General features: G+C 39.8%; 1 protein-coding gene across 2 annotated transcripts in view; it reads left to right on the top strand.

Moving 5' to 3' along the window:
* Window positions 1–434: 434 nt before the first annotated feature.
* AGPS (alkylglycerone phosphate synthase) overlaps window positions 435–11,436 on the top strand; it is a 139,147-nt gene continuing 128,145 nt past the window's right edge. The window contains exon 1 of one of the 2 annotated variants that reach the window (XM_032292849.1): window positions 435–810. In XM_032292849.1, the coding sequence (XP_032148740.1) occupies window positions 491–810 (320 nt within the window). In that variant the 5' untranslated portion in view covers window positions 435–490. Of the gene's footprint in view, window positions 886–11,436 lie in introns of both variants that reach the window. The other variant, XM_032292850.1, reaches the window with a different exon arrangement.

Raw genomic sequence — 11,436 nt, 5'->3', positions numbered from 1 at the left:
CATTAAGCACAATGCCAGGTACCAAAGAGGTGATGAGAAATGAGAAAATATACAGTTATTTGCTCTAATGGTTAGAGGCAATGATGGTCAGCTTTGATTTACTTTGATGACCCGGCAGGGCGGGAGAGCACAGGTGGAACATTAGAATCTCTTTCGGGAAAAGGATGCAGTTGGATCAGTCAGGTCCAGTAGCACTCCCCACTTCTCCTGCTCCAAGGCATCTGCCCTCGAAAGCTCTCCCAGGCCACACCCGAGGACACCACCCAGGGTTCTAGGACACCTCAGTGGCGGTTGTGGTTTGGCTCTTGGTTCAACTAGCCCCGGCTGGGCCAACCTGGAGTCCGCTGGCACTCACCTGCCTGGCAGGTGCGCGCGCCCCAAGGCGTGACCCGGGAGTGCTGGCGCGGTGGGTGGGGGCAGAGGATGTACTCCAGGCGCATGGCACCCGCCGCCCAGTCGCCGCGGTGGCTGCCGGGATGCGCCGCAGCGAATGGTCGCGCCGGGCGCCGCTCTGAGTGACCTTTCACCCGCGCCCAGCGGTTCCGGGCGGCGGCACAAGGCGGTAGCCATGGCGGAGGCGGCGGCTGCAGCGGGTGGTACGGGCTCGGGCGCGAGCTCCGGCTCTCCAGCGGACCGTGACCAGGACCCCGCCGGGCGGAGGCTGCGGATTCTCTCCGGCCATCTGCTGGGCCGGCCCCGGGAGGCTCTGAGTACCAATGAGTGCAAAGCGCGGAGAGCCGCGTCGGCGGCCACGGCAGCGCCCACGGCCACTCCCGCCTCGCAGGAGTCGGGCACCATTCCCAAGAAGCGGTGAGTAGCGGTCTGTGGAAGGAGCTAGCGGCGAGGGAGTAGGCCGGGCCTGTGCTGCAGAAGGACACAGGCGAGGTGGGAAGGGAAGTGACACGGGTGGGCGGAAGGCATCCCGGTCCCTGAAAGCAGGGACCCATCTCTCTTTCAAGAGAGGGAGGACTAGACCCTAGATTCTGTCAGAATGGTGGGCGGGATGGGATGGTGGATTTTGGTCACTATGTGAGTCTAACAGACTTGAAGAACTCATTGGGGAAGGGTTTAAAGGATTCCTTTTTCCTGAATTCTTAGTGCCAGGAATTCATTCTTTATCTTAAATGAGTACTTTGGGTGCTGAGGTCTTGGAATGGGGAGCAGAGGTTCTATTTTGCTTCTCCTCCGAGATTTAAGTTTGTAGTAGATGATAGATTATAGGGATCTCTCTCATTCGCGAAAGCCTGCTTTGGGGGAAACTGGTGGCGCCCTGGGAAAAGGTGCTGACTGGTTTCTGTGGGGTAAGTTCTGCTTGCTTAGGAGCAAGATGTGTTGACTTTGAGGGAGGAAACGGATGAATGGGTGAGAAACATAAACTGCAAACACTACCTAGTGGTTTAAGGTGTGGTGGTATAGCTACTACGCTCTGTGTAACCAGAAGCTGAATGATGAGGGTCTACCGATAAGGGATGTTTGTAAGAGATCTTGACTTTCGATTTTTTGGGGGAAATCTTAATCTCTGATGAAAGCTACTAGGAGAAGCTATTTTCTGACATGTGGCTTTGTCACTGTAGGTAAATGGACAGTGAAAAAAAATATGTAGTAATGTTTAAAGTGTACTTTCAGTGTGCCAAAGATTGTGCTAAATCCTTTGTTTCTTCCCAAGCTGTGAGGTGGGTGCGGCTTTCTCCCATTTTACAGATAAATAAATTAAAATTAAGTCTGCTGGAGGCTTAGCAGTTACGCTGTGTGACAGGCTAGAATTCGAAAGCACATCAAATTGACTTCATGGCCAAATTCCTGAGCTATCCTGCTTCTGATGAATTAATTCAACATACATGAGTTTTTACAACATATACACTGTACCAGCAATTCAGGAATTTAAAAATACAGCATTTACTCTTAAGAATAGCTTAGTAGGTAAAATTATAATACAGCGTTATAAGAAACTTATCTGAGAACTGTATACCTGCTCACTTAACCCAGTTTTGGTTATGTGTTTGTTGGTGCAGAGACTTTCCAAAATAACTATTGTCTGAGTAAATTTTGGATGTTTGCATTAGTAATAGTCTGCCAAAGGGGAAAAGTTTTCTTGGCATACAAACAGTATGTTCACAGGTAAAGAAGTGACATACAACTTAGGGAGCTGCTGAGACTTAAGTGTGGCAGGAGAGGGTGAGAATGACAGGGGTTGAAGACTGGAGAGGTGAATCTTGTTTACAGGATTTTATGTGGAGCAAGACATGATTAGATTTGCCTTTTAGAAAGGTCATACTGGGACCAAATTGAAGACCAAGTTGAGCAGTTTGGCAATATAATGGCTGGGAACATAGACCTGGATTTGAATTTTCACTACATGGTTTCAGCTGTATGATCTTGGGCAAGTCACTTAACCTCTCAGAGTTTCAGTCCCCTCATTTGTAAAAATGGGAACAGTAATTCCTGTTTTGCAGTATTGCTGTGAAAACTGAAAAATATAGAGTTAAATGATCAACTGTTTAGTGCAATGTCTGTTACATAACCTTTCAAAGAATGATAGCTGCAGTTTTCACTGTGTCCAAAGGCAGAGCGACTAGGAGACTATTTTCCCAGGGAGAAATGCTGGGATTCTGAACTAAGTCATAATATTGGGAGTCAACAACTTATTTGAGAAAATGTGAGGAGGTAAAATTTCCATAACTTGGTTACTGAGTGGTAGTGAGGGGAGGAATAAAGGATTTCATCTCATCTCCTGGCTTCACTTGAGGTTATATTATTAATAGCTGTCATTGGGTTTAAAACTTTTCTAAATGGTGGTTTCATGTAAATTTATGCCTACACATTTGTATGCATGTGTGTGATTGTACATTTTATACAGATTCACACTCTTAGAACCAAGTAAGGAAGGCAGGTTTTCCTTATGGTTAGATTTATGGCCTTGGTTTATAGCATTCAGGGAAAAAATAGTAATATTTGTAAGGCACACTAAGATGCTGGATCAGTCTTGCTATGGTTGAAGGTGACTGATCAGGGATGCCCTGTGTGGCTGCTCCAAGGACTGAAGGCATTGATAGTTGAGGCACAACTGTAACCCATTTATTGTATAGGTTACAGGTGGTGGGAAGTTTTGGTCTTTAGTTCAGGATTAGACGGCTAGTGATAAAATCTAGTCCTCTACTGGTACTTTGAGATTTTATCAAACTATAAGGGAACACAAAAACTTGTATTAGATGACACATCAAAAACTTCCACAGAGGGTGATCTACTTAATAGAATATTCATGAAGAACCCAAGTCTCCCTTCTACTTCCTACTTAGCTGGTCCTCCAGTTGCCAGCCACAGAATCCAGCCTAAAGGGAAGACAAATGATGGAGGAAGAAGGAACCAGAATATATATCTAATAAGGTGTGAGTATGCCTACATGTAAATTATTTTGGAATCATTTGGGGATTTGTGTATTATTCCTTCCCTTTTGTTACCTTGGATGATGGCATTAGTTGTAATTGTTTTATCACATGGCTGGTTATACTTAAAATTCATCATGGCCTGGAGTGGCATGACTTCTTGAAATGCCACATTTTCATTCCTGTTATAGAATAGTCATGCGTATGTTAATTTTCTATAGAGTAGTTGCCGTATGAAGATCCTGTCCTAGGCACTGGAGGTAAAGAGATGAATAAATAGTCTTCAGCCTCAAAGAATTCACAGTCTAGGAAGTGAGAGACATAGTGCAGTTCAATTAGAGCCACTGTAGATACAGGTACCTACAGATGTAGCACAAAGGAAAGACTGGAATACTCTATTGGCAGGGAGGGGTGATCAGAGGAAGTTTTCTGGGGAAGGTTTTAAAATGTGGATGATAGCTTGAAAGTTTATATTCTAGGCAAAGAGAACAGCATATGGCAAAGCAAGAGGGCATAAAAGTGCATATTGTATTTAAGATAATTGGATGATTTAGTATTGGTAGAGATGAGAATAAAATGAAAGGAGGGCAGTGGCAGGTCCTGGAGATCTTTGGCTTGTGGGTTGTCAGTCTATTCATTCATGCTTGTAAAATATAGCAGTGAACCAAAACTCTGCCCCATTGAACTTATTTTCTAGCTGGAGTGGAGACAGTGAACAAGCAAGTAATATAGTATGTCAGGTAGTGATAAATATAAAGAAAAATGAAGCAGCTGAAGGGACTTGTTGATAGAGAATGCTTGAAGGAATTAAGCTGGGAAGAGACGTGATCAGATAGGGTTTAGGTTTGAGAGGAGACATTCCAGCTACAGTGTTAAAAATGAGTTGGAGAACAGTAAGGATGGACATAGATCAGTTACCGGAGATCAGTTAGAGGAGGCTGTTATAACACAATAGGTGAGAAATAATGATGAATTAAACTAAGATGATGACAGTGAGAATAGGGAGGAAATGATATGTGTGAGAGTTTTAGAAGTTAGTTCATTAGGTGACACAGTTAAAGTTTAATCACACTTTAAAACTGTGTGATTAAAGTAATGCCACAGGAGTTTGGAGACTGAATGACAATAGAAAAGTGATGACACAATCCAGTGGAATGTGGACATTTTAGAGGGCTGACCAAACAAAACCTGTTGTTTACTTGTCACATGGTCTCCTATGAAGTTGGCCCTAGTTACTTCTTTTTTCTTTCTTTCTCTCTCTTTCTTGTTTTAATGGAGTCTTGCTCTGTCACCCAGACTAGAGTGCAGTGGTGTGATCTTGGCTCACTGCAACCTACGCCTCCCGGGTTCAAGTGATTCTTCCTGCCTCAGCCCCCTGAGTAGCTGGGATTACAGGCGTCTGTCACTGTGCCTGGCTAATTTTTGTATATTTAGTAGAGATGGGGTTTCACTGTCTTGGCCAGGCTGGCCTCTAGCTCCTGACCTTGTGATCCACCCGCCTCGACCTCCCAAAGTGCTGGGATTACAGGTGTGAGCCACTGCACCTGGCTGACTCCAATTACTTCTATCCAGGAACATATGTTCTCATTATTTGAAGTTGCTGGGCAAAGTTTTGGAGTGACAGTTTACTTCTGGATCCTCCTTTTTTCTTTAAGTGCATGTTACCCATGTACAGTTTTTCTTTTGACTTTGCTTCTAAGTGCAATTTTAGATCCTTAAAAATCATAGTAAATGTCAATTACATATGTGACACTTTTATGTATTGGTTTTGGATTTTTTGAAGTTTGTTTTGTTTTGTTTTAAGGCTCTTGTGATCTTACGAAAAAGAGAAGTAAAAAAATATCTTGTTAACTTTCATTCCTCCACACTGCTAACCTCTTTCCCAGTTATAACTTTGGCTCCAACCTCACTGTGGTTTGCATTAGTCAGAGCTGCTCTATGGCAGTTTTTACACAGATTATAAGTGTTCAGTCAAAAGAATATCTCACTAAGAATGCTACTAATTGTTTAGTTTACTTGCTTATAATGTCACTTACATATGCCATTTTAATAAAAAACCGTGTCTTAAGGTTGGGCATGATGACTTACACCTGTAATCCCAGCACTTTGAGGGGCCGAGGCAGGCAAATCACTTGAGCCCAGGAGATCAAGACAAACTTGGGCAAGATGGTGAGATCCCATCTCTACAAAAATACAAAAAAAGTTAGCAGGGTGTGGTTACCATGGGCCTGTGGTTTCAGCTACTGGGGAGACTGAGGTGGGAGGATTGCTTTGAGCCTGGGAGGTGGAGGTTACAGTGAGCTGAGACTGTGCCATTGTACTCCAGCTTGGGTAACAGAGTGAGACTGTCTCAAAAAACAAAACAAAACAAAAAAAGTATTATTTAGCATCTGTTGGGAGATTGGGTAGGTATTTTTCAGAAGGAATACAGCTGGGTTAACCTCTTGTAAATGTTTTCCAAGAGGGCATCCTGAAGCCTTTGAGAGCTGATATATTTCTGAAACAAAGGTTATTTGCTCACGTGACCTGACTTAAAACTAAACATTGTTTGGCAAAATTAGAGCTTATTTTGGTATTTATGTTGAATGGAACATTTACTCTATATTGAGTTCCTAAGCTAGGAATTCTAGTGATAGTAGTAATAGGAGTTTTAATTGGATATGTCCTAATATAACAGGAACTATGCTAAAACTTATGTACATTATCTCATTTAAATCTCACATAACAGCTCTGAAAAGTGAGTGATACTATATGTATGTTACAATGGAGGAAGCAGAGGCTTAGAAAAGTTAATTTGTCTAAGGCCTTGCATTTATGAAATGAAAGAGATGGCATTTCAACTCTGTTCTTGCTCCAGAGTCCATGCTGTTCCCTCTATGCTGGTTTACCACTCTTGATATCCCAGGAAAATATTATCTATTTACTATTCATCAGGTTGCTGTCTTTGTCATGCCAAGTTTCAAAGCTTTTGTGATTAAATAGATCACGTCAAATACTTTGTCATATAGTTAAGAAGACACTAGTTTATGTTGTACTTACTGAATAAATTACAAAACATCATTCTGTCACAATGAAATTCATCATTTAAGAGAATGTAATGGGTGGTTTAAAAAAATAGACCAGCCAGTTTACTTTTGTGAGTGAATTTTGCTATCTGACTTGTGGAAGAAGACAGTGTTTGGAATAAAAGGGAATTAGGAGAAATGTGGAAGACTCAAGATCGGAGAAGAAAGAAGTAAAAGAGAATAGGTGATGGAAGGTTTACTGCCTAGTTGCAAACTGTCTTTGGATTGTGAATGAACAAGAAACTGAAGACTTAATCTCTGTGGTTATTTGTTAGCATGCTCCTCTAGATTGCATTTTAAGATGGACCAGACCTTCTCCAAATAGACTTTTTTATGTCAGGAAGTTACTATAGAGCCATCTACCCTGTGATCACTTAATAAAATACCTGAGAATAAATTAAATGATCTGTTTTTAGGCTGCAGAGAAACGGATTGCTGTTACAGTCAGATGAGATACTTTATGGAACACTTTAAAAGCAAGTGCTAAGCAAATATTACTCCTTTCGATTTTATTTCCTTATTATTGAGAAGATAACTTCTGCTGTTAATCAGATTAGTATGTTAATTTCAACCCTAAACCAAATCAAAGAATCATGACTAGAGTCTACCCTTGTGGCATAAAGTAGTAATAGTCCTCTGCCTATTAGTGCTCTCTTTATTTATTGGGTCTTGGGGGTAGTATTTTGTCATATCCCTGCTCTAATATCTGAGCTCAGAATCAACTGAGAGATAAGACGCAGGATACAGACAGAGAGGTAAAAATGTTAGCTTTGTTACTGATAATGCTGGTTGGAGATCATGGCTTAGATCTGTACTACCTAGTAGTTACCCTGAATTAGACTCCATCACAGGTAGTGTACCACAGAAGACCTCCTCTGCAGGTGTAGAGCCTAACACACGCCACCAAAACAGCAGAGAGCTTACAGTATAATTAATTTTTGCAGAATAAGCACATCTATTTTATCTATATTTAGATTAAGAAACAGCATTACCAGTACTCTAAGAAGCCCACTTTGTGATCATCCCAGTGGCTCCTTCCACCAGGATAACCACTACCTTATATAGATTTGACTGTTTGAATTTTATATAAATAGAATCATACAGTGTGTGCTTTTTTGTATTTGGCTTCTTTCTCTCAGTATTATGTTTGTGATATTCATCCATGTTGTTGTACCTAGTCATATTTCATTTATCCTCATTGATGAATAGTATTCCCTTTGGTATATGTATACTACAGTTTATCCATTCTGTTAATGATCAACATTTAAGTAGTGGTTACTTTTGGTTTGAATATTTATTTTAATATAAAGTGCATATCAAACTAGTGTTTTTATAGCTATTACTGCATAGGAAGAGGTTAAAGTAATTAAAGTAGTGTTTAGTAGTTAATGTATTTACTTTTCTTAAGTACATCAATTGTCTGAGGTAATAAAATGCTCCCAGGTACTAAATCATTTTTATAAATAAACTGGATTTTTAAACAAAGTGACCTTGCAGTGTTCACATATTGTTTGTGAGCTTATAAGATTTCAACTTAAAATCACAAGTTCAAATCTATTACTCAATTATACATTTTAAATTTGAGTTATAAGTCAGTCATTCTTATAGACTAGATTCTCTTAAATTTTGTAAATATGTAAAATATCAAATTTTTGTATCTTTTCTTAAAAACATTAACATCTGTCTTTGATTCTCTTAAGCATTTATGTATTTAATTCTAGATCTTTCAGTAGCTGAAATATGCCTACTCATTAAAGAAAACTGCTACCATTCCAGTAACTGCGGTTACTTTTGATGAGAGAGTTTTGCCTTCTGGGTGAGATTCGGAGGGGTAGATATCATCTTGTCATTCACTAAGAAAACTGTTATATGATTGCATATAACATTTGGTCTTGCCAGCATGTTTGAAGTTACTAATCAGAGATTTGGCCAGGATGCTGACCAGATTCATGTTGTTGACCTCAGTGGGACTCTCCAAATTCTACTTATAGTTGCTGTGTCAGAGACCTCATCCTATAAGCAGGGAAATGCTCAGGTAACCCAGGACCTTAGAATCAAGTAATGTGAACTATTTAAATTGTGATATTCACAGAAGTTTGCAATTCCCACTCAGATTGATTACCTGGTTGGGTTTTAAATTTTTTCTAAAGGTGCTTCAACTAACTGTATAGGAATCCAGCCTTAGGGATATTAAAATGACACCTACTTGAATTCTCTTATCACTTTAGTCACATATACTATGGAGTGGATATTTTGCTGTCAACTCAAATTTTCTAAGTCAGCACTATCCAGTAGAGCTTTCTGTGATAGAAATGTTCTGTAATCTGCATTATCCAGTATTGTAGCCACTAACCATGAATGACTGAGGAGCTGAATTTTAAATTTTGTTTAATTCTAATTTAAATAGGCACATGTGGCTAGTGATATACCATGCTGGCCAGTATAGGTATAGGTGGAAAGTTAACTCATTAACTCCTTTCTCATTCTCTAGAACTTACTTATCTGGGCTTTCTCATGTCTCATAGTGTTAACACTAGTCCCACAGTCACATCCTTCAATCCTTACCTTGAACTTGTTTCATTCTTTTAAGATTAAACTTTATTTTGAATTTATTCAAATTAATACTGTCATTAATTCTGCAGCCACTCTGCTGTTCTCATAAATGTTGTGTCATCTGATCCTCACAACTGCCCATTTCACAGATTAGGAACTGAAGTTCATAGATACTTGCCAGAAAAATATATTAGTCAGTTTCTAGCTACTGAGTGGTAAAGCTTAAATTTGAATCATTTTTTTTTTTTTTTTTTTTAATTTTTGAGACAGAGTCTTGCTCTGTCACCCAGGCTGGAGTACAGGGTGTGATCATGTGTCACTGCAGCTGCCACCTCCCAACTTCAAACAATTCTACTGCCTCAGCCTCCCAAGTAGCTGGGATTACAGGCGCGTGCCACCATGCCTGGCTAATTTTTGTATTTTTAGTAGAGACGGATTTCACTATGTTGGACCATGCTGGTCTTGAACTCCTGACCTTAAGTGATCTGTCCACCTTGGCCTTCCAAAGTGCTGAGAGTACAGGTATGAGCCACTGTGCCCAGGTGATTCTGGATTTTAAGAAAATCTCAAGTTTAGAGCTTTTTCCTTGATATTATATTGATATCACCCAGCCCTATTCATTTTTCCTTCACAATCTTTAACATTCATTCTGTGGATTAAACAAATATTTATTGGTCACTTATGTTCTAAGCACTTGGGCTACATCAGTGAACAAAATGGAGAAAGATTTTTATTTTCTTAGGACTTACATTCCAATGGGTAAAATGGATAATTAAACATAGTAAACAAGTAAATTATTAAGTATGTTAGAAGGTGATAAGTGCTATAGAAAAAAGAAAAAGTAGAGAGGGCAAGGAGGTAGGGTTCAAATTTTAAGTAGGATGTCAGTGAAAACATGACATTTGAGCAGATATTTAAAGGAGATGAGTTTAATCATATGGATATCCTGGCAAATGAGTGTTCTGGGCAGAGGAATAGTGTGTGCAAATATCCTAAAAGGATATGCATATGTGGCATATCAGGAAAGCAACAAGAAGACTGGTGTAGCTGGACTCAATTCATATCCCTTCACCTCTAACCACATTTTAAAGTATATACTTTTTAAACTTCACCTTCTGATTTATCTAGCTCTTCTGCTGTTCTAGGCAGGGTCTCTTATTCATGCCATGTTTGTCAGCTTTTACACCATTTCTTGTGCCATTGTCTGGAAGAACTTTGCTTGTTGATTGATACCAGGTTTCAGAGGATCTTTTTAATTTTGAGAATCAGGGAAGCATTTTACCTTTTTCCTATGATTTCTCAGGTTATGAAGAGTAACTTTAAATCATACAGTTAAGAGCTAAGTGTCATAGGATGTAATATGTAGGTCTAGAGCCTTTAATTCGTTTAAATCACCTAGGCACTCTCCAGCCATCTCACCCATTTGAAACTTCATCTACCGGCTGAGTATGGTGGCTCACACCTGTAATTCCAGCCCTTTGGGAGCCTGAGGTGGGTGGATCATCCGAGGTTAGGAGTTCGAGACCAGCCTGACTAACAGGATGAAAAGAAAAATACTATTTTTAATCTCTACTAAAAATACAAAAATTAGCTGGGCGTGGTGGCACACACCTGTAGTCCCAGCTACTCAGGAGGCTGAGGCAGGAGAATCGCTCAAACCTAAGAGGTGGAAGTGGCAGTGAGCCGAGATCATGCCACTGAACTCCAGCCTGTGTGACAGAGCAAGATTCTGTCTCAAAAGAGAGAGAGAGAAAAAAAAAGAAACTTCATCTACCCAGATTTGCAATTATTTTGTGTCTTCTATATACTAAGCACTGGGGAGGATGGTCCACACATGGTTTTTGCCTACTGTGACATGTAGGTCTACTAAGGAAGACTGATGTGTCTTCTATTACTGAAAGATGTAAGGTGTAGAAAAGGAATGGTGACAAGTACAATGGAAGGGCAATTTCATGTCAAAGAAACCTAGTCTAGAAGGATTGGAAGAGTATTGTTCTTTGTCAAGGTGTTATGCAAAATTCTTAAATCTGAGGGTGAAAATACTGATGAGAAAGAGCATTTGGTTGAGAACAGAATCAGAAGAATTAGGATAGGAAAATCTGGATAATGTAATAAAGTTTATAAAACTGGTGTGGCAGTTTGCTGTAGTAATGGTCTTTCAGTCATCTGAATAGTGTTTATAAGTTTCATTCTGCTAGGAGCTAGATGTCTGGCAGTTATTTTACAGTTATAAAGAAAATGGAAAATAATTTTGTTATTCTAAAATGTTATGCATTTTGTTGCAGAAAAAATAGAAAATGGAAATCAAAATGAAGACTAACATCCAAACAAATTAAGAGATAACTGCTATAGCACATTGGCATAGATCCTTTCAGACATAGTCATATTTGTGTAACGTCCTGCCATAATAATGTTTTGAAATCACCGTTTTTCCT

This window comes from Sapajus apella, unplaced genomic scaffold, assembly GCF_009761245.1.
Source record: "Sapajus apella isolate SASKATOON/1434 unplaced genomic scaffold, GSC_monkey_1.0 scaffold28, whole genome shotgun sequence".
Classification (NCBI taxonomy): domain Eukaryota; kingdom Metazoa; phylum Chordata; class Mammalia; order Primates; family Cebidae; genus Sapajus; species Sapajus apella.
The sequence above is the reverse complement of the archived record's forward strand: the minus strand, read 5'-3'. Positions and strand labels throughout refer to the sequence as shown.